Source organism: Budorcas taxicolor, chromosome 11, assembly GCF_023091745.1.
Source record: "Budorcas taxicolor isolate Tak-1 chromosome 11, Takin1.1, whole genome shotgun sequence".
In the NCBI taxonomy this organism is placed as follows: domain Eukaryota; kingdom Metazoa; phylum Chordata; class Mammalia; order Artiodactyla; family Bovidae; genus Budorcas; species Budorcas taxicolor.
The window spans coordinates 162,885,908-162,908,649 of NC_068920.1; the positions used below are offsets into that span (position 1 = coordinate 162,885,908).

The window sequence follows — 22,742 nt, forward strand, 5'->3', positions numbered from 1 at the left end:
GAGGCCCTCGGTTTGGGCAGGACCCACGGCCCCCCTTCCCCGGGCTGACCTGACCCACGCTTCCCACCAGCCTTTCTCAGGCTGGGCTGGGCCGCAGGGGGCAAGCCTGCCGGCTGACCTCCAGCCTGGGTCTGGACAGCAGCTCCCCCAGGGCCTTCTGCGTCTCCCAGACCTCCAGCTCCCCCTGCCGCCGAAGGAGGGCCAGTGCCTGCCCCTGTTCCCGCCAGTCCGGCTGCAGGGAGGAGAGGAGCAGCTTCAGGACTCCCCGGGGGCCCCTGCCTGCTGCCCCCGCCTGCTACCCCCGCTCCCTGGCAAGGCCCCCACCTCAGAGGGCAGGCGGTGTCACCTCCAAGGACTGGACCCTTACAGAGCGTCCCCCTGGGAGGACCACCCCATCCAGCCCACCACCCTGCTCCCCAGCCCGCAGCCTCCCTGCCTCAACCCGCCCGGGGCCCTGGGCTTCCTTCCTGCTCCAGGCTCCCCTCCCTCCCTCTCAACTCTGGGGCCCCTGCCACTCAGCCTCAGGAGGTGAAAGCTGCTCCCGATGGACCCCCAAACAGAAGTGGCCTAAAGGTGACACACCTTCAGGGACTCCAGGAAGCTCAGCGACTTTTGCCGGACGTCGGACAGCGGGCCTGCAGAAACCACAAGAAGCCGTGGCTGGGCGGCTTCCCCTCACCCAGCCTGGGCCTGCAGGACACGTGCTGGGAGAGGACCCCTTCCCTGCACGTCCAGGGAGGGTGGGCAGGGCCCCCAGCCTGCGGGGCAAAGAGACAGGTTGCTGCCTTACTGTACCCTGTCCCCCCCTCGGCAGGGGGCTCTTCCTGCCTGACCCTCGGCCACCCTCCCCTGGGAGCAAGGACCCCAGGCTGCAAACACATGGCTGGGGCCAAGAACACAGGCTTCGCTGCCAGACAGGCCTCGGTTCATCACTCACCCGCCGGGTGCCCTGGAAAAAGCGCTAGTCCGTGAGCACCTCCGCGGGGACACCCCGTGGTAAGATGCTTTGACACCTAGTGGCTGCCCTAATAAGGGTCGCAGCCCCGTGAGTGTGCAGTGACCCAGGCCGAGGGGCACAGCCCTGCGACCTCCCTGGGACTGTCCAGAGTGCAGGCTCGGAAACCTCAGGCTCCCCAGGTGGCCAAGGGCTTCTGGTTTCCGGTGGGGGCCCCAGCGACCCGGCCTGGCCCTTTGGAGGCCACCTGGGGTGGCAGGGGGTGACTGTTGTCAGAGGCCGGGGTGGCGAGCATCGCTTCCTCCATCCCCACCCTCCATCTTCTCAGCAAGACCCCCATGAGAGCTGGCAGAGGGGGTCACAGAGGACGGGGGCTCCCCACCCGGGAGAGGCCTCAGGTCTGTGGACGGCAAGCCCTCCTAGTGGCTCTTGGACGAGCTCCTGGGTCATCCTTGGTGAGTGTGCAGAGAGGAGGATGGCGCCCTGCTTCCCAGAGCAGCTCAGCGTCCCACGTTAGAGAGGCCAAAGAGCTGTGAACGGCAGCCACACAGCTCCCGGGCGCTTCCACGGCACTGAGGAAACGGCAGCACGGAGCCCAGGGGAGGGGCGGGGGCTCCAGCCAGCTGACGTGCGTGGCACTTGGGGTATGCCTGGCATGCTCCCCCGTGCTCCCAGCTGCCTGGCAGTTCCCTGGAGAAGGGGCCACTCCTCCCTTGCTTTTGCTTGTGGCCTAGAAAGAAGGTGCCCCGGTCCTCCACTGAGTTCCTGCAGATCCTCTGCCAGGGGCCTGGAAGCTTCAGAGAGCCAAGGCCCCCAGAGCCGCTGCTCCAAGAGGTACAGACCTTTCATGGTTATCCCTGGCCAGGCCAGCACCCCTGACAGGTCACCAGGGAGACCCCAGGCTGTGGGTCCCCGAGCTCTGAGCTGTGATCCGGGAGAAAGCAAGTGTTCCCTGAGACAGATGCGGCCCGGGCCCGCGAGCAGCTGGCCCTGCTGAGCAGAGGATGATGCCGGCCTTGCTTCCCAACTCCTGATGACCATCGGGGAGGGGCCCCAAGAATCCAGCACGACCTGCCACCCCAGAGCACCTGGCGGCCTTGTGGCTCCAACGGTACGATTAAACACATACGTGGCGACTGTTACTGTTGCCAACGGCGACAGGGGTGATGAGGACCAGGTGAGCTCTCCCTGACCACGCTGCGGCTGGGGGCCCACGGCCTCAAACCAAAACAACGCCAATGGGGCCCCGCCCGGGTGAAAGGCTGCCGTGTCTGAGGGCCGGAGCCTCGCCGTCCGATGGCAAGCCACCCTTGCTGTTCACGTTTAAACTCAGAGTAAACAAAAATGTAAAACTTCACTCTTCAGTAGCACTGGCCACGTCCCAGAGGCCCCCACAGCCACACGTGGCTGGTGGGCAACAGATCAGATGGCCTAGAATTTAGAACATCTCTGTCACTGCAGAAAGTTCTGTTGGGCCGGTGCTGCTGCCAGTGGGAAAGGCTGGGCCCCAGTCCCCGCTCTGCCGTTCACTGTCAGGCGGTGGGGGTCATGCCTCTCTGAGCGCTGGCTTCCTCTTCCGTGAACAGGGGCATGAGCTTGGGACCTGCCTGGAGGCAGGGTGACACCAGTGAGCTGCCGTGTGTGACACAGACAGGCCCAGGGGGCCTCAGGGCCTTTAGGAAGTCATTCATGCCTTCAGCAAATATTCCCCAAGCACCTGGCCGGGCAGGAGCCGGGGCTGCAAGGAGAGCCAGACCCTCAGGTTCTCGTGGCCCACAGAGACAGAGGCACACATGCGAGTTTCACTCCCACCAAGCACACTGAGACGGGCGAGCAGAGCACCTGACCCAGCCCAGGTGTCATCCGGGAGACTTCCTGGAGGAGGCGTCTGGGGGGAGTGCCCAGCGCCCACACTCTGGGCTGTGCTTGCTCCTTGGTGGCGGGCTCCCGAGATCCTGCTTGGCTCCTGGCCTCCCAGTGAGGCGGCCTGCAGGCAGAGCTGGGAAAGGAGCGGGTTTTTCTGGAAGACCCGGCACTTGGCCTGGCACCTGGCCTGCTGGGGTTCAGCTGAGTGGGGGATGGGGGCCTGGCCCACAGCTCTGCCCACACAGACCTCAGAGGCTCCAGGAGGCCATCTTTGTGGGAGGGGGCGGGCTGGGGAGGAGCACTCTGCCTTGGCTCTGCTACTTGGGGGGCACAGTGGGGGAGCAGGGGCCCCCTGGTGGGCTGCAGCCAGGCACCCTCGCTCCAGGCCCCTCCTTCCTCGGGAGGTCTGTGGCCCAGCCCTTGCCTGCCGAGAGGCACCCCTGGGGAAGAGGTAACTCAGCACAAAGGAGCTGCTGACCTGTTTTCCTTTGCCCTCCCCTGGCCCCCCACCCAGGCTACCCACTCAAGGGGTGACTCGTGGGAAAGCTCACACTGCCCCCATCCCTGACGTGTGGTCCCTGAAGTGTGGTCCAGTGTCCAGGCATGTCGTCCTGTCCACCAGCAGTGGATGGCCCTTCCCTTTGGGATGTTGACAGGAGGATGCCCTTGTCTGCCCTCCCCGTGGGATCCGGGTGGGTCTGCCTGTCCCCAGAGACACTGTACCACCTCCCTGCCACCACCCCAGGCATGGCCCGCCCTGCATGGGCAGACACAAGCACAGGGCACACGTGGGCTGTGCAGCCCGAGAGGATGGAGTGGGCTGCCGTTGCAGACCAGCAGGAGTGGAGGCCAACGGCCCTGCTGTTGCCCGGCCCACCTGCTTTCCGTCTTGGCCCCTGAGTCCCAGTGTGACCTCGCTTCACAGACCGGGAATAGCTGATGGTCCCAAGGGGCCAGGGCTGCCCGAGTCAGAGGTGCCCCGCCCGCCTCCCAGTTCCTGCTCGGCCAAGACGACGGAGAGGGGTGGACAGAGAGCTGGCATCTGAGCCCAAGTCCTGGTCCCAGCCCATCCTGGGCACCTGGGCAGCTCATGCCCCTCACTGGGCCTCACTTCCTGGAAACTGGTGCTGGAAGCGTCCACCCACTTCCGGGCAGACTCTCCCTCTGGGCGTTGGTTGCCCAGGATCTGACAGCTGCAGGTGGTCACTGGGACATCTTTTGATTGCTCACCACCTCCTAAAAGGCAGGCTGCTTGAGGGCAGGGCCTGGTGCCCGGTCCATGCCAGGCTTGGCAGATCCTCAGTGAGCTGGTGCTGAGTGAGCAGAGGGAGAATGAGCCAAGAGACTAGCGGGCTCCAGGGCAGCCCCCTCCCCGAGCCGGGAGGGTCTCCCCGACCGTAGGGTGGTGGGGGGGAGGTTGACTGCAGGATGGAATGACACAGAGCCCTCCTTCTCAGAGGGCCCGGGACCCCTGTACACACACACACATATCTACACGCTCACACGTGCCCACCCCTGGTCCGCAGAGGGCTTTGTTCCCCACCTCTTGCCCAGCCTGGCCTGAGGGGCCCTCTGTCTTCCAGGGAGGGGCAGGTGTCTCTTGGGGGCACCGCTGCGGGCAACCTCTTGGGAAGCTGCTCATCCACGAGGGGTCCCCCACACCCCCTGTTGCCTGGTGGCAGCTCTGAACCCAGGACAGTGGGACACCAGAGCGCAAGGCTGAAATTCTGCCTGCTTGCCTCTCCCCCAGGCACCAGGGGGGTCTGGGGACTGCTAACTGACCCCCCAGGCCTTCCACAGGCCACCAGACCCCACAGGCCTCACCGCCCTCCTTGTGAGATGGGCAACTCCGCCCAGGCCCATGAGGTGGTGCAGATTTTATTTGGGGCTGCTCCTGAGCGGGGCAGGGGTCGGGGTTCACTCTGAATGCACCTACAAGAGCCCAATTCTCCTACAGATGTGAGCACATCTTATTCTTATTTGGGAGAAAACCAACTGAAAAATGAGGATGAAATGGATGCGCATCCCAGACCTCTCAGAACAGCGCTTGATCCCCAGCCCCAGGCCAGAGCCCTCCAGCTGAGCCCCTCCCTGAGCACCCACTGGGCAGAGCATCCCACAGGCCAGCTCATGCCCTACTCTGCACACTGCCAGGACAAAGGCCTGAACCCAGGAGGGTACTCGGCGGGCGCCCCACCCCCAGGCCCCAGCTAAGCACCAGCTCCAGGGTTCTGGGCAAGTCCCAGCTGTAACCAGAAACAAAAACCCTCTGGCAGCAGAAGAGAAGGCAGAGGGCTGGGCCCCGGCGGCAGAGCTATGGATGAAGCAAGCCTTCAGCCCTCGTGAGGGCAAGGGTCAAGTAAGGACAGAGGCGTGGCCGGGCCCCGAAAGCCTCCAAAAAGCTTTAATACCGACGCGTGGGAACGCTCCAGGCAAGAAAGGACCTCTCTACACCCAGAGCCTCGCCGAGCATCAGGCAGTGGAGGGGGTCCCCAGAGGACCTCCCTGGCCACCCGACCAGCCAGCCCAAGGCCTATCCACAGATGCGCCCTTACCACAGCTCCGGAGGGTCCAGGGCGTGACCAAGCCTGCCCCTCTGGCCGAGTGTGTCTCTTCAGGCTGCCGGGAGCCGCTGCAGGGGTCCGGCGTAGCCGGCACCCCGAGTGAGCTGGAGACACACAAACACCTGTGTGAGCAGCGAGCACCCTCGAGAAAGGAGACAGCTGGGGGGCCAGGGGAGGGCCAGGAGGCTGGGCTCCTGCAGGCCCGGCACCCAGGGAGACCCAAGGCCCAAAGAGGGGCTGGGCCTGGGACCACAGGATGCCCTGGCTCGGCTGGGCCTGATCTGGGGCTCAGTGCTCGTTCCTGCCGGGGGACCAGCTCCCGGCAGGAGTGCCTGGCGTCCACGGCCACTGTCCAGGGCTGGGGCCCATGTCAGAATGTCCTTTGCCTGAAAGCCCTCGCCTGTCCTCGGTCTGCTCGCTCAAGGTGCCTGCTCTGGGGTGACGGGCACAGTCCTCCATCTGCTTCATGACGGGCACGTCCTTCATCTCCGCCCCCTCGGCCATCGGCTGGGGGCGCTGTCCACCAGGCCCACGGGGGAGCGGGGCCCACGGCCAAGCTCTAACTCCATCACCGTCTTCTTGTGCCCTGTACTGCTGCCCTGGTCGGAGAGGGACCTCAGCTGGCCAGGCAACCAAGAAGGCTGGAGTTGAACTGATCTGGTTGGAGCCAGAGACCTGCCCTCCATCGGGGCGAGCTGCCTGGCACGTCTGCCCACGGGAGGAGGTGTGGCCTTGGGCCCGTCCTGAGAGGGTAGCAGCCCAGGTGGGGCAGGAGAGCTGCTGAGCACAGGTGGGCGGCAGCTTCCCCGGGTTAGGGGCCTGCGGCCCAGACGCGTGTGCTGGGCTCGGACGAGCGGTGCTGACAGCCCGTCTCACTTCATGTCTCATCAGTGTATGCGCCCCTCCCTCCTGCAACCCAGCACCCCAACCCAGGACCCCCTCGAGTGACTGAAGACACGGCCACACCTGCGGGCCATGGAGACACGGCCTCCAGCCCCGCCGGATCCACAGTCACAGGTGTTTGCTGAGCATCTGCCGTGCTTAGCCCCTGACCCCGCAGGGGAAATGGCATAAGAAGACTGTTCCACAAAGGGCAGCAGCCTGGGACTGAGACAAGAGATGCTGCGAAGGTGAGGGGCTGGCCCAGGGGCTGATCCCGGGATGGCTCCAGGGGTGCTGGGGCGGGAGTCCTGACCGCGGGCTCTGACGGTCAGGGGAGGAGGGTTCCTAGAGGCAGCGGCGACCGGGGCTGCTCCAGGAATGCGTTGGCATGGAGGCATGGGGGGCAAGGTCGCTGCAGGGTCTTTTCTAGACTCTCTCGCTCCCTCCTTCCCAACCCAGAACCTGAGGGGCGCAGTAACTCGCCTGGGATCAGCAAAGGGCAGGAAGGAGCCGCGTCCTCTGAGGCCATCAGTCCCCAAGCCAGTCGCCCTCCATCGTCTAGATCATGTGTTGCGGAATTTCCCGCAGAGACAGACCGTCCGTGTTCAGGCTCTGTGGGCCCCCGGGTCTCTGTCTCCACGGAAACCACTCAGCTCTGCCTTTGTGGCAGGAAAGCAGCCACGCTTGCTGTGTAAGCATGATGAGTGTGGCTGTGTGCCAATAAAACTTTATTTACAAAGACTGTTGGTGGGTCCTGGGGGCGGTGGCTTGCTGACCTCAGCTCTAGATTTTTTTCTAGGGCAGTGGTTCTCACCAGAATCGCCTGATCACGGGGCCCACCCCCAGCATATCAGACTCGGGAGGGCTGGGACAGGAGGGAAGACACTGCATTTTCTAACGAGTTCCCGAGGAACAATTTGAGAACCACTGGCCAGGGAGGGGGCGTAGTGGAAAAACCATGGGCTCTGGAGTCTGAACCTCGGTTTGTCCTCCCCCTAAGCAGGTCACTTCTCCTCCACCAGCCTCAGCTTCCCCATCTGCAAAATAGGGATGAGCATACAGCCCTCAGGGTGCTGGAAGCACTGCCTGAGGTTCAGGGAGGCCTGCGGGGCCACGGCGGGCACACAGCGGGGCCACGGCGGGCACACAGCGGGGCCACGGCGGGCACACAGCTGGGCCACGCACTCTCCTGTCCTTCCTTCTAGACGGGCTGGGGGTGGACTGGGCATCAGGGGCCCCAGCTCCGTTGGGGGTGGGGGGGCTGGGCGGGAAGCCCTAATGTCGCCACCACCCAATGCTGGTAGCAAGCTCCGTCCCCACCCGGCTACTGAGCACCGCGGTCCCAGCAAGGAAAGCACCTGGTGGAGACCCACCCCGACTCAGGAGCTGGCCTGAGAGGCAGGATGGGCCAGGCCCTGGGGAGCAGAGCTGTGCCCTGCAGCCTAGGACTCATAGGGCACTGAGGGAGGTGCCCAAAGCAACCCCCGGGGAGCAGTGAGTGGCTAGTTTAGAAGGCAGGGCCAGGCCAGGGGCCTTCGCGGAGGCCCCGGTCCTGGGCTCCAAGGGCGCTGGGCCGTCCAGGGCATGGCTCTGAACGACTTCCACCTCTGCAGTCTCTCTGTGCCCGGGCAGGCTGCGGGAGGGGCGGGGAGGGTCACTCCATGTGCCTGGTGGGAAGGCTCTGTGGCTTATGTGGGGGGGAGCCACGTGCCCAGGCTCCCCGGCTCTGAGACCTTGGATGAGCCCACAGGACTTTGCTGGCCATCCAGCAGCGGGGACGTACAGATGTTCACCTTGGAGCCTCCCATCCCCCCTCCCCTTCTCAAGGTCTAGACCGGGAGCAGGAGGGAAGGACAGGGGCTGAAGGCGGCCAAGTCTGGCCCAATGCTGACCCCTACTGGTGGCAACAATTCCATTCCAGCTTCCCAGGTGGCGCTAGTGGTAATTAAAGAACTCGCCTGCCAATGCAGGAGACATAGGAGACCTGGGTTCGATCCCTGGGTCAGGAAGACCCCACGGAGGAGGACATGGCAACCCACTCCAGTATTCTTGCCTGGAGAATCCCATGGACAGAGGAGCCTGGCGGGCTACAGCCCATGGGGTCGCAAAGAGTCGGACACGACTGAGCGCACACACAGAGTCATAACCTGACAGGTTGGGCCGGGGAGGGGATGGGAGGGAAGGGGAGGGGAGAGGAGGGGAGAGGAGGGGAGGGCTGGGGAGGGGAGGGGAGGGGAGGGCAGGGGAGGGGGGAGAGGCAGTGCTGGGGGAATGGGGTGCTACAGGCAACCCCCACCTCCTAGGGAGGATTCAGGCTGGGGGTGGGGTGTGCTTTCAGCACAGGCCTGGGATCTGTGCTGACCACCCCCCGACCCGTGCAAGGGCCTCCCCCGCCCCACTTGGGTTCCTGACTCTCTGACCATGGCCACAGTCTCCACCCTCCACTGTCCTCTCTGTTCATGAGCACTGCACCCCCCAGGCGGCCCCCCAAGGCCCCAACCCGGGCACCAAGCCCAGGACACACCTGGCGAAGTGCTGTGGTGAGGATCCCCGCTCAGTGTCTCTGGCCGGCCCCCTGGGAACACCCCCCGCCACTGGCCTGACCCCCTCTGGAACCCCCTCTCCCCCTTGGCTCTGAGCTCTGGAGCCTGAAGTCACAGAGGACCTGTGGCCGTGTGAGGTGAGGGGGTATCCTTCGAGGGGCTGCCTGGCGGGGCGGGGGAGGGGATGGCTGCCCCAGGACAGAGGGGGCGGGGCCGGGGTGTCTGAGACCCTCCTGGGGCAGCACTGGGAAGGCGCCGATGGGGCTGGGGGCCAGGAGGGCACTGCTGGCCGGGGAGGAGGGCTGGACAGGGACTCATGCCTGCGGAAGCCGCCAGGCAGTGGGGCTGAAGTAACGGTTCTTGGGGTGGGAGCGGGCAGTCCTTGCAGGAGGAGATGGGGCCACAGCTGCTCAGTGAAGTCCAGGGGCTGACAAGGGCCCCAGGGCTGAGGGCACTGGGCAGCGACATTGGCTGCTGGGGGGGCGATGAGCTGGGAGACAGAGAGGCCAGGGGTGGGCGCAGCTGCACGGCCAGGGGGCCTGGTGTGAGACTGGGCCCAGCAGAGCGTCCCCGGGATGGTGACTGCTAAGGCAGCCTCGCGGGCCCAGGTGGGGCTGGCTGGGAGGAGAGCAGGGCTGCTGAGGGCCCCTGGTGCCCCTGCCCCAGGGCGGTCATCCGTCCATAACCACTGATGCAAAGGGACCTGTGTGAAGTGGCCCCAGAGAAGGTCAGGGCTGGAGACGGGCCTGTTCAGGGGCTTGTGGGCAGGCGGTCCTGAGACTCTGACACTGGCAAGAGACCTAGATGGAGGGCCCCAGTCTCCACAGCCCGGACACGACCAGCCTGCCAGCCACCTGTGGACACCTTGGCGACTGGGGCCCCAGGTGGCCCACTGCGCACAGCCCAGCCAGAGGCGTCCGAGGCCCGCCTCTCCCCGGGACAGGCCAGGAGCTGTGTCGCCCCGCTGGCCCGGCTGCGCCCACCCCAGAGGCATGAGGTCGTTCAAGGGCAGCGCCCAGCCTTACCTCCCTGCGAAGGGGCTGAGGGCCTGGAAAGAAGCCACGTTTCTTGCCAGCCTCCTGTCCAGCTCGGAGAGTCCATTGTCCGTGAAACCTTTCGAGAGAGGAGCACCAGGACTTCACTTCCTACAGGCCAGCAGGGTGGGGAGGGGCTGCCGCTTTGCAGGGAGTGAGGTGGTCCCCCCGTGTCCCCCCACATCCCCACGGCAGGAGGCACAGGGGTCCTGCGCTCTTGCCCCTCTGCGGAGTTGGAGGTGGGGCGGGGAGGGGGCGGGACGTCAACCTCAGGACTGGGGCCCACCCCTGCCCCAGCAGTGGCAAGGCGGTGACAGCAGGCACAGAGGGACAATGGCCCGGGTCTAGTCATCATCCCCCCTCAAGGGGAAGAGACCCAGGGGCAAGGAGAAAGTGGGGCCCCTGGCTGCCAGCGGGGCCTGGGGTAGCCCTACCTATGGGCTCGCTGGCATGGCGGGCCCTGGGGCTCGCACTCTGCAGCCGCTCCCAGCCAGGGCTCCAGCGCACTGTCTCCGTGTCCGGGAAGCCAGGGGTGGAGAGAAGTGGCCTGGCCCGCAGCTCTGCCCAGTCCCAGGGCGCCTCTTGGCCCATGTTGGGCACCAGGGCTCTGGGGCAGGCCGGCGTGCTGGAGCCGGAGGGCAGCGGCCCCGGGCCAGGCCCCACCAGCGCGTCCATTGCCTCGGAACGGCGCAGCTTGTCCGTCAGGACGTCGATTCGCTGCTTCAGGATGTTGGCCATGGTCTCCAGGGCCTGCAGCCGGGCCTGCTTGTATCGGAAGTGCAGGGGGCCCGGCATGCCCAGGCGCTCCGACTCCTCAGGGTCCAGGTAGATGCAGAGCCCCGGGCTCCGGCAGTGCATACTCAGGTCCTGGAACTTCAGGGGCCCCAGCGAGGAGCTGGCTGGCATCAGCAGGGGCGCGCCCTCCCAGCCATCTTGGGAGCCTTCCACCTCCAGAGTCTTGGTGGGGTTCAAGGCTCTGTTCAAACACAGGCAGAAGCTGCAGGGAGAGAAGGGACAGGGATCAGCCTGAGGGGCGGCGATCGTTTCCATGCGCGTGGGAGACACGCGTGTACAGGGGTGCACGTGGAAGCAGCTTCCGGGCCAGGCCCAGTGTCTCTTCACTGCATCCGTTTGTGACCCTGGTGATCACGACGGACCACGCGTACCTATTAGAAGGAAGGAGACTGGTTGGCAATGATTTCCTGGATATGACCCCAGAAGCACTGGTAACAAAACAACAAACGGGCCACTCAGGCTACTTCAGAGTTAAAAACACGTATGTGTCGAAAGACCCCATCAGCAGAATGAAAACACAGCCTTCTCGACTGCCTACTTTTGCATTCCAATCTCCTTTGATGAAAAGGACATCGTTTTATAGTGTTAGTTCTAGAAGGTCTTGTAGGTCTTCACAGAACTAGTCAACTTCAGCTTCTTCGACATCAATGGTTGGGGCATAGACTTGGATTACTGTGACGTCGAATGGTTTGCCTCGGAAACGAACCAAGATCTTTCTGTTGTTCCTGAGGTTGCCTCCAAGTACTGCATTTCAGACTCTCTTGTTGACTATGAAGGCTACTCCAGTTCTCCTAGGAGACTCTTGCCCACAGTAGTAGACATAATGGTTATCTGAATTAAATTCTCCCATTCCTGTCCATTTTAGTTCACTGATGCCTAAGATTTTGATACTCACTCTTGCCATCTCCTGCTTGACCATGTCCAACTTACCTCGATTTGTGGACCTAACATTCCAGATTCCTATGCAATATTCTTCTTTACAGCATCAGACTTTTTACTTTCACCAACCAGACACATCCACAGCTGAGCGTTGTCTCTGCTTCGGCCCAGCCACTTCATTCTTTGTGGAGCTGTTAGTAATTGCCCTCTGCCTTTTCCCAGTAGCACACTGGATACCTTCTGACCCAGGGGAGCTCATCTTCTGGTGTCCTATCTTTTTGCCTTTTCATACTGTCCATGGTGTTCTCGAGGCAAGAACACTGGAGTGGTTTGCCATTGCCTTCTCCAGTGGACCACGTTTAGTCAGATCTCTTCAGTATGACCTGTCCATCTGGGTGCCTCTGCACGGCATGGCTCATAGCTTCCCTGAGTTTTGCAAGCCTCTTCACCATGACAAGGCTGTGATCCATGAAGGAGATGTTATGCGTATTTTAAGTGAAATGTTTGTAAGTGAAAAAAAAGGACACAGTGAAGCAAGATGAAGGACCTAGAGCTGCCCCACCCATGGAGATGGACGTCCCCCAGCGTCATGTCCAGCTGGAGGAGCTGCACAGCGAGGACCCCTGCAGCCTGTCCGATGGGGGGCTGCCCGTGGCGCGGCAGGCGACACGGGCGTTCAGTGTGTGCACGCTTACTTTGGACCTGTGTCCTTGTCTGGGTGTGACCAGACACCAACCCTGAGAAGTTAAAAAGAGATGCGGCCCCCGAGTCTGGGGATGTGGCCCAGGGACGTGCACTTTTAAGATGAATGAAGCAAAACGGAGCCAGAAAGAGAAACTTCCAGGAGCCAGGGGTCAGGGGAGGTTGTCCAATCCACTGAGGTGAGCGGCTGCAGAGAGGGGTGGGTGCTGAGCTCCAAGGGGTCCAGCCCAAAGCCCCCTCCCAGAACCCTGGCTGCCAAAGGTGCACCCAGGATGCAGGTTCAGAGCAAGCGCAGGGCAGGCAGCTCCTGGTGGGGCGGGGCCTTGCGGGGACCCCTGTCCTCAGCCCCTCTGGGTCCGTTCCTCCCCGCCGGCCACAAGCGGATGACGCTGCCGGAACCCGGCTGTGAGCTCCTTGTCACATTGCCCTCCCCTCATCACCAGGCACATGGCCAGGAAGTGGCTGGCCCTGGCCGGAAGCTCCCAGGGCACTGCCCACAGCTCTTCGCCGTGGGGATGAGCACTGGGAAGGGCAGCCTCCGGGGAGCCTGGACGCTCAGTCGCCCAGAAAGGCGGCGGGAGGTCTCCCACCCTGCACTTCAAGATGCTGCCCGGGGAGGCGCTGCCTGTACAGCTGCCCCCGAGAAAGGAAGGGACACTGCAGTGAAAGCCGAGAGAACATGACCACAAGGAGGGAGCACGGGGAGGTGTGGGCGAGGACGGGGACAGACGGCTTTCCTGCCCTGCTGGTGGGGATGTAAAAAGCTGCAGCTGCAGCCAGCACAGCCCAGCGGTGCCTCCGTGAGAGAGACACAGAGGTACCACGGGACCGGACAGCTCTCCTCCTGGGTGCGTGCACAGGAGAGCTGAAAACAGGTGCTCAGATGTTTCAGTCAGAGCGGCCGAAAGGGGGGAATGAGCTGACTATGGGTGTGCAAAATGTAGGAGATGCCCCAGTGGAATATTACTCAGCCATGAAAAGGAAGGGAGTCCTGACGCAGGCTGGAACACCGATGAACGTGGAAAACACGCTCAGAGGAGGGAGTCAGGCACAGAGGCCCTAAGAAGAGGTGAGTCCAGCCAGCCAGAATGGCCAGCATCAAAAAAGCCACCAACAGTAAATGCTGGAGAGGGTGTGGAGAGAAGGGAACCCTCCTCCACTGTTGGTGGGAATGTAAATTGGTACGACCACTACAGAGTACAGCATGGAGGTGCCTCAAAACACTAAAAACAGAGCTACCATATGACCCTATGTCCTGGGCATAGGGTAGTCCTGGGCAATGCTAGTCCTGGGCATTTATCTGGAAAAAAAAAAAAAAAAGTGATCCAACAGGATACACGCAACCCAGTGTTCACTGCAGCACAATTTACAGCAGCCAAGACATGGGAGCAACCTAGATGTCCATCAACAGGAATGGATAAGGAGGATGTGGTGTGTATACACACGGGATGTTACGGCCATAAAACAACGAGATAATGCCACCTGCAGCCACGTGGAGGGACCTAGAGAGTGTCACACTGAGTGAAGTCAGTCAGACAGAGAAGGAGAAATATCGTATGACGCCCCTTATATGAGGAATCTAAAAAAGAAGACACAAAGGAACTTACTTACAAAACAGAAAGAGACTCACAGACTCAGAGAATGAACCGACAGTTGCCTGGAGGAAAGATGAGGGGAGGGGATAGTTAGGGAGCTCAGGATGGACGTGTACATGCTGCTGTATTTTAAACGGATAAGCAACAAGGACCTCCTATATAGTACATGGGGAACAGGTGAATCCATAAGGACGGACAGCAGACTGGGGATGCCTCAGGGCTCAGGGGCGGAGTGAGGGGGGTGACTGTGAACGGGAACTGCATTTCCTTTCAGGTGATGAAATGTTTTGGGACTAGACGGAGGTGGTGGTTGGTTTCAAAATATTGTGAATGTACTAAGGCCCCCTGAATAGTTCAGCTTATAAAGGTTAACTTTACGTGTCAGCAATCTCACCTCAGTGGAAAACGACGCAGCCCTGATCACAGGCTCTGAGCAGCTCTGGACCGAGCGAGCCAACCCCTGCCCGGGACAGCCCCCCAGGAAGTCCAGCCCCGGCCGCTCACACCCACCTGCCCGGGGCCTCCTGGTCCCCCAGCACCATACCGGAAGTCACCTTGCTCCACTGCAGCACCGGCGCCCCCGGCCCGGCGGCAGCTTCCAGATCCTAAAGCAAAGAAGGATGCTGTCAGCCGCAGCCCAGCCACAACACCCCAGACCCTGTCTCAGCCTTGGAGCTGGCCCCGGCCTCCGTGGGATCACAGGCTGGTCCCTTCCTGGGGGAGGGTGGGCAGAAACGGAGGCAATGGGGTCCCCGCAAAGCCCCATGGAGGCTAGGGGAGCTGGGTGTCCGAGCTGCCACATACCCTGGACTGTGCCGCGTGCGGGACGAAGGTCACAATGCCGGGGGTCGTCTGGGAGACCACGGGGACGGCTCTGCCCAGCACGGCCTCCCTCTGCTTCCTGTGGGCGCCCTGGAGCCTCTGGTTTCTGAGCTCCAGCGAGTGCATGGCTGAGGCCTTCTCCTCGAGGGCCTGCCGCCGCCAGGCTGCAGTCTTCTGGCGCATGAACTCACGCAGGGACTCAGAGCCGTGGAGGGGGCCCAGGGCCCCCCGGGGCTGGGGGCAAGGCCGAGGTGGCCGCACCTCATTCTCCTTCTCAGGTGCGTTCCGAAGCGCACCCCGGCTGGGCCTTGGCCAGGCGAGCTTGGCCCCCGAGGGGGTCCGCAGGGGACCCTTGCCCTGACACAGGGGGCTGGGCCCCTGTGTGAAGGAGGCGCTCCAGGGCCGCCAGGTGGGCTGGCTCGGCCTTTCCAGAGGGCTCCATGGCCTCGGGGCGGGGGCTGCCGGGTCTTCACAAGCAGTCCAGGCCCTCTGTGGACCCCAGGCCTGTCCGGCCGAGGCGCTCCAGGACCGCTGCAGGAAGGGGACCCACCTTTCGGGGGGGCTCCTGGGCCTCTGCAATGAGAGGTTTCGTCCTTGGAACGCCCGGGTCTTTGGTGGGCTGGAGGCCTGCCTGGCCGAGGCGCTCCAGGGCCGCTGGGGGAAGGAGTTCAGCCCTTCGGTGGGGCTCACGCGTCTCTGGAAGGAGGTGTCCCGTCCTGGGGCCGCCCAGGTCCTGTGTGGATAGGACTCCCACCCGGCCACAGGGCTCCAGCGCTGTGCGGCAGGGAGGCTCCCAGCCCTCTCGGAGGCGGGCAGCCCGTCCGTCGAGGCCCCAGGGCTCTTCCAGAAGGAGCCCCGGACGTCTGGGGGTTTCCAGGGGCCTGGCCGCCTCCTCCCTGCCAGGTCATGCAGCTCCAGCCCTCGGCTCGTGTGACGGGCCCGGGCCAGCTCCAGCCCAGCTTGGATTTGCTGGCGGAGGTCTCGAAGGACGGCCATAGCAGCCTGGACGTTCACGGGTGGATCGCGGGAAGCCAGGGTGGGCACGTTGGCTGAGGGCATCTGCAGGTCACCGTGGACAGAGGCTGGACTTGGCGTCTGGGGGTGGATAGGGGAGCTCTCGGTGGCTCCAACCTTCTTGCTGTGATCTGCAAAGACAGGCAGTCACGGGGTTGCCAGGAGGAGCAGAGCCCCCCAGAGACCACCCCCCCAGGAGGAGCAGAGCCCCCCAGAGACCACCCCCCCGGCTCTGTCCTCAACATCCACTCCCCCCAGAGACCACCCCCCCCGGCTCTGTCCTCAACATCCACTCGCAGAAGCCCTCTGGGGGCAGATGCCACGTCTGGATGACTCATGGCTGTGCCCAGGAGTCTGGGACAGAGCCACCCTCTCTGAACATGTCGAAAACTGAGTGTGTGTGTGTGTGTGTGTGAGTGTGAGTGAGTGTGTGTGTGAGTGTGTGATTGTGAGTGTGTGTGAGAGTGTGTGAGTGTGAGTGTGTGTGAGTGTGAGTGAGTGTGAGTGTGAGTGTGTGTGTGTTTGAGTGTGTGTGTGAATGTGTGTGTGAGTGTGAGTGTGTGAGTGTGTGTGTGTGGCTGGGGGGTGCAGACGTCTCCTGGGAGCCACTGGGGCTGCAGGCCTGCATCTCTAGGTCAGGACAGCCTGGTGGTCGTGCCCTGCCTTCCAGGAGCAGAAATTTGCTTCTCAGGGACAGAAACCCTCTTTTTGGTTTTTTTAAACGCAGCGACTCCCCGAAGCCCCTGTCTGCTGGTGGGTTTGGCGGGCATCTGACGGGTCTCTGGGGGAATGGGTGCCGCGCCCACACCCCAATGCCATTGCCACCTGGGCGTCTCTCCCCCAGCGCCCACCCCCCACCCGCAAGATGCCACACGGAGCGGAGCAGAGTCCAGGCGGAGACATAAGGTACCTAATTCTGCGATGGGGGCCTGGTCTCTCAAGGGGACCTTGCTCTGGAGCCTGGAAAGGGCAGGCGGGGGCCCCAGCAGCACCCTCACCAGAGCTTGTCCTTTCCTCCAGGCATGAACACCAACCAACACAGAATCTTAAAGAGAAAACACATATACAGCCAGGTGCGCAGGGCCCTCCGCTTGCCAGCCCAAGGGGAGGGCTGGCAGCTCCTCGCAGAGCCAGGAGACCAGGTCACACACTCCCGGAGGGGACAGGGTGAAAACCCTTGGGTCCAGGCCACTCTGGCGCTGGGCCATACCCCAGCCATTAGCCAGCATCCTGGGCAAAGTTGAGTCTCAGGATGACCTGGACATGTGACCTAATTTCTCTGGCCCTCAGGGGAAATAAAACGTACTCCCTATGGGTTTCCCTGTAAAAACACTGAACGCAGGCCCTTGAGCACCGCATGCGCTCTGTAAAGGCTGGTCAGTAGCAAAGACAATCGCTTGCACACCCAGCGCTCAAAGGGGGGGGCGGCGGCACTGTCAATAATCACTTGCCCTGAACCAGAGGAAACTAATTTGTTTTTAAACTGGTGAGAGCGGGGATCAGGGTAGGAATCAAAGAAGCTGTTGCCGAGAAAAGGGGAAATAGAAGGCTGAATTTCTCTTTTCTTTCCTGAGAACAAAGAAGATAAAAAGAACAGTGAGCAGGCACGATCACTCCTCGTTCTTACCTGGTCCTAGTCTGTAGTCTGTGACTGAGGTCGCTTCTCCGCCCTCTAACTCTGCAGGAGCTCATTCTGAACCTACTATCCTTTAGTGTCAGTCACTCAGTCATGTCCGACTCTGTGACCCAACGGACTGTAGCCCACCAGGCTCCTCTGTCCACGGGATTCCCCAGGCAAAAATACTGGAGGGAGTTCCATTCCCTTTCCAGGGGATCTTCCTGACCCAGGGATCGAACCCAGGTCCCTTGCACGGAAGGCAGATTCTCTCCTGTCTGAGCCACCAGGGAAGCCGTGCTATCCTTAAACTCAATGCTGATCACCTCCTGTTCCTGGTGCTTCCCTTTACAGCACTCTTTTGCAGGCCACCTCTTGGAGGTCTCTTTTTGCCTTACAGGAAGGAGGTCACAGTACAACACGTGAAAGACGAAGGACCCAGCTACTGGACTACCTGACACCAGCCTGTGACTGTTTCTGAAACAACGCAAGAGGAACAAGAAGGAGAGCACAGGATCCTCCGTCTCTGCTCTGTAGCACCGACCCCTGACGGTGAGCCCTCCTCTATGCAATCCCCAGGTTCCTCCTGGAAGTGGGGCACAGTTCTCGAGGCACAGACCTGCTGTGTTCTCCGCCTCCTCCCACTGAGGATTAAAGCCTCCAAACAAACTGGCTCTGTCTGTTTTTATTTGGCTTTGTTGGGCAGAGAAAGCTCAAGATTTTGGTGGCAGCAAAGCCACCCAGGGCGGCAGGATGAGGGGTCCAGACAGTGTGTGGAGACAAACAGCCACCACATCCCAGACATAAACACTTTCTTTAATAAATGCCATCACGTCATAAACATCATTTATCACGGATTTACTTCGTAATCCCAAATCACCCTCACCAATTGCCATTAGCAGCCCCACCATCATAACAAACCCAACCACAAGGGCCCTGGCAGAGGCAGAGGCAGGAAGCAGTGGCCGACACACACACACACACACACACACACACACACACACCCACACACCCACGGCAGGGAGCCTGCCCAGGCAGCACCCCAGGAAAACGAAACTACCCAGACCAAGATTTGTCCTGGGGGCATTTCTGCCCGAAGACGGGGCCTCACAGCAGAGATCACCCGCCTAGCACACCCTGCTCCCTAGACTCGGCGCCCTCCCCAGGCCCAGACTGAGACTTGGGTCACAGGCCTGAGGACGGAGTTCCATGAAAGGGAAGGGCGACTCAGAGCCACGCCCCCAGAGGCCACGCCTTCCAGAGGCCACGCCTTCCAGAGGCCAAGCCCCAGGAAGGAGCGAGGCCGTGACCACGCCCTCTGCAAAGTCACGCCCCTGGAAGAGTCCTCCAGACACGCCCCCCCTCTGCGACCACGCCCTCTGCCCCAGGCTCCGGGGGTAGCCCAGGAAGAGAGCGCGGTGTCCGGGAGTCCCAGGAAAGTGAAAGTATTAGTCTCTCAGCCCTGTCTGACTCTCAGCGACCCCATGGACTGTAGCCCGCCAGGCTCCTCTGTCCATGGGATGCTCCAGGCCAGAATACTGGAGTGGGAAGTCATTCCCTTCTCCAAGGGATCTTCCCGACCAGGAATCGGGACCACCTGCATTGGCAGGTGGGTTCTTTACCAACATCACCACCTGGGAAGCCCCTGTCTAACCAGTGAAAAAGTGAAAGTCGCTCACTTGTGTCCGGCTCTTTGTGACCCCATGGACTGTCCATGGAATTCTCCAGGCCAGAATACTGGAGTGGGTAACCTATCTCTTTTCCAGGGGATCTTCCCGACCCAGGGATCGAACCCAGGTCTCCTGCATTGCAGGCAGATTCTTTACCAGCTGAGCCACAAGACATGGCGCCTCTGTTCTCCAGCTGCAGGCCTTGAGCAAGTGACCACTTCCCTGTACCTCAATTTCCTCATCTGTACGCATCTCTCCACAAGGATGAAAAAGTGAAGCAGTCACCCCCACTGCAGGAGTTTCCCAGAAAGGTCAGGCTTCTGCTGACCAGGGCTGAGTCCGGAACTGCCCACCTGCCTGCCACGTTTGACCTATGAGGGGGACCTTGGGGGGTGGGCTCCCCAGCGAGGGTCCTGCATCCTGAATCCCAAGGCTGCAGCACTGCACAGAAAAGGCCACACTTGCTGGCTGGGGCCCTGAGCAGGGACCACGCTGGGTGAGGAGGGGCCCACAGGCCCCTCTGAGCACCCCCACCCGCAGGCCCCGACATCACTGGCTTCCCCATTAGCCGGCCAGAGGGGTCCAGGTCAATAAATGGGCCCTGGTGGGCACGTTTTTCCTTCCGCAGAGCAGTTTAATGGCAATTAATTTTTTTACGAGAGGATTTTTAATCTGTGGAAATGGATGAAGTCCCCAAGTGCCCTGTCAAAGTTCCAGGGCCAACCTAATCTATGATAAAAAATGCAAAGTGAGGAGCTATAATCTGAAATTAAATATCGGGCTTCATTTTCCCTCAGCCCGGATGGATGAATATTTTATAACTATTGTGATTTAATTTTTTGTTAACTACAGCAAATTTCTAATTCATCCAATTCCCAAGTCCTGTGGCTCTGACCTCTGAACCCAAACTCATCTCTTCTTAGCCCAGCTGTGACTTCGTCACTGACAGAGACTAATGGTCAGCTCCGTCAGGGTGACGCGGCGGCTACGGTGATGAATGCCGCCCGTGGCATGCCCTTTTGACCCAGTGTCAGGCAGAAGGCAGGTCATTTTTCAAAGGAGCCATTAAAATAAAACAAACCCTACGGTCTAGGAGCAGGGGAAACATGCGGAAAATTGTCATACTTTGTGCCTGTTCAGTGGCCTGTCTCCAGGCATCCCTCACTCTTTCCAGTGGAGGTTTGGCCAACGTGCCCCCACATTGCTCTGGGCCCACCTCCATTGAGGCACAGAGGAGGACAGTCACTCAGTCCGCTGGAACTGTGGGTTTGCCCAAGGGCAGAGGAGGCAGGCATCTGAAGATGTGGGCAGACCTCACTGTGGCACTCTCCTCCAGGACTGCAATATTGTGCCCGGGGAAAACTGAGGCACAGAGATGCTGAAAAACAGCTCCAACACCAGTGTTGCTTACTCCGAGCAAGATCGGGGTCCCCACAGAGCAGACCTCAGCCCCCGAGGGCTCTCCCCACCTGGGGGAGGCTCTCAATTGGTGTCCCCAAGTCTGTGGTGTGGTGGTCCCAGAGCCCAGGCCCTGAGGGTGGGCCTGCAGAAGGCCTCCAGGCGCGGGTCCAAGTGTGCACAACTGGGCTATCTCAGGCGGGGAGCACAGGGCTGGAGCCAACCCTGTTTGGCCTGTGTGACCCCGGGCAGGCTGGTGAGCCTCTCTGAGCCTCAGTTTCCTCATCTACAAAATGGGAGCGAGCCCGTCTGCCTCCGAGGACAGTTACACGAGCCGCTGTTGCCTGCGTGCTTGGCACACACAGGCAGAGGGAGCCCAGCCCTGAGCGTGTCACCCCATTCCACCCAGGCTGTTCTGAAGGAAGGCTGCCCACTCTGCTCCGCAGCCCACATCCAGCTCATTCACCCCACAATCTCCACGAACCGGCCAGGCTGGGCACCTGGGTCTTCACTGGACACAACCTCATGACCCACCCTTGGGGAGACACCTGAGTTAGGAATTTCTCTGCGACCAAGCAGCCCAGCACCGCCATGACCCCTGCACAGAACTCTCAGGCAGCTGACACATCCTCCCCGAGGGGTCGTGGAAAGTGGGCACTGCCCGGCCTTTCCTCCCACCAGGCACGCCGGGGGAAGCCGGCCTCCTGGGCTCCCAGCCTGGTGTCTACATTCCAAGCCAGGTGATAGGGAGACTCATCCCTCAGTCACGCTTCCCGCCGTTGACGGCCACAAAACGGCCACGGCTTGTCCGGCGACGCCGAGTCACGAGAAAGCAAGCACGTCCATCAACCAGCACCTCGCCTGCCCCCTGCTTTGTGCCCGCCTTTCCAAGGCGCAGCCAGGCAGCACCTGCCATCTGGGTTCCAGAAACAAGCCACGTGCCTGCCTCCTGAGCCTGGACCTTAACATCCTGTCCCCAAGCCCTGCCAGGCCCCGCCTGGGTCAACCCTACCTGTGTCTTTGGCAGCTCTCCTAGGGGCAGGCGGCCTGGGGGCCTTCTCTGTTTTGCAAGAACTACTTTTCATCCTTTTGGTTTTTTCCTGTGCAACTTCACCGAGAGGAGAAGAGGGAAGCAAGGGAGAGAAGGATGAGTAGCAACACCGCACACGGGTCAGCCTGCTCTCCAGCCCCTGACTGTCCCTGCAGGCCGCCCCCTGCCCCACCGGGGAAATCCCCTGCAGGGCTGGGCTCGCCTCGCCCTCCCTCACAGCCCCGACTGTGCACCAATCCCCAGAACCCCTGAGCACAGCCCCCGGTGTGAGCTGGCCCACAGCACTTGTGTTTGTTGAGTGAATAAATGACTGGATAGGCCCACTAGCAAAGCAGCGGCAAGCAGCTAGCCAGATGGGACATCAGCTCATTAGGGAGAGGTTGTGGTTGTTCAGTCGCTCAGTCGTGTCTGCCTCTTTGCGACCCCATGGGCTGCAGCACTCCAGGCCTCTCTGTCCTCAACTATCCCCTGGAGTGTGCTCAAATTCATGTCCATTGAGTCAGTGATGCTGTCTAACCATCTCAGTCTCTGTTGCCTCCTTCTCCTCCTGCCCTCAGCATCAGGGTTTTTCCAGTGAGTCAGCTCTTTGTATCAGGTGGCCAAAATATTGAAACTTCAGCTTCAGCATCAGTCCTTCCAGTGAATATTCAAGGTTGATTTCCTTTAGGATTGATTGGTTTGATCTCCTCACAGTCCAAGAGACTCTTGAGAGTCTTCTCCAGCAACATAATTCAAAAGCATCAATTCTTCGGCACTCAGCCTTCTTTAAGGGCCAACTCTCACATCTGTACATGACTATTGGAAAAACCATAGCTTTGACTATACGGACCTTTGTTGGAAAAGTGATGTCTCTGCTGTTTAATATGTTGTCAAGGAACAAGTGTCTTTTAATTTCATGACTGTAGTCACCATCTGCAGTGATTTTAGAGCCCGAGAAAATAAAGTCAGCCACTGTTTCCACTGTTTCCCCATCTATTTGCCATGAAGTGATGGGATCGGAAGCCATGATCTTAGTTTCCTGAATGTTCAGGGAAAGCAGTGTGCCCCAGACCCAGAGGGGCCTTGGCACTACGGGGCTGCCCCAACTGGATGGGCGGGGACAGGAGAACCAAGTCCCGCAGCCGGCACGGGGGCCAGCTGCCCAAAGGCCAGTGTTCAGCCTGGCCCCTCTCTGTTTGACCTCATTCATCTCTGTCCCCTGCTGGGTGGGGGCAGCATCTGGGAAACACCAAACGGCCACCCAGCTGGTGAGCCGTGAGAGCCGGGCCCGGCCCAGCGTGTCCCCAGGAGGCCCGGGGAGCATGCGAAGAAAGGAATCAGGCCCCAGGGACTCCCAGGTCTCTGCAGAGCAGCAGGG

At 61.2% G+C, this 22,742-nt stretch overlaps 1 protein-coding gene across 1 annotated transcript in view; it reads right to left on the minus strand.

Annotated features, from left to right (window-relative positions):
- The window catches only part of CCDC187 (coiled-coil domain containing 187), a 41,831-nt gene that overhangs the window by 16,147 nt on the left and 2,942 nt on the right, over positions 1-22,742 (minus strand). Inside the window, exons 3-11 of the mRNA XM_052648293.1 lie at positions 21,332-21,442; positions 16,562-16,696; positions 14,620-15,782; positions 14,326-14,420; positions 10,279-10,841; positions 9,836-9,923; positions 5,377-5,489; positions 583-635; positions 119-232 (exon numbers count right to left, since the gene is read on the minus strand). Of these exons, the coding sequence (XP_052504253.1) occupies positions 119-232; positions 583-635; positions 5,377-5,489; positions 9,836-9,923; positions 10,279-10,841; positions 14,326-14,420; positions 14,620-15,782; positions 16,562-16,696; positions 21,332-21,442 (2,435 nt within the window). The remainder of the gene's footprint in view (positions 1-118; positions 233-582; positions 636-5,376; positions 5,490-9,835; positions 9,924-10,278; positions 10,842-14,325; positions 14,421-14,619; positions 15,783-16,561; positions 16,697-21,331; positions 21,443-22,742) is intronic.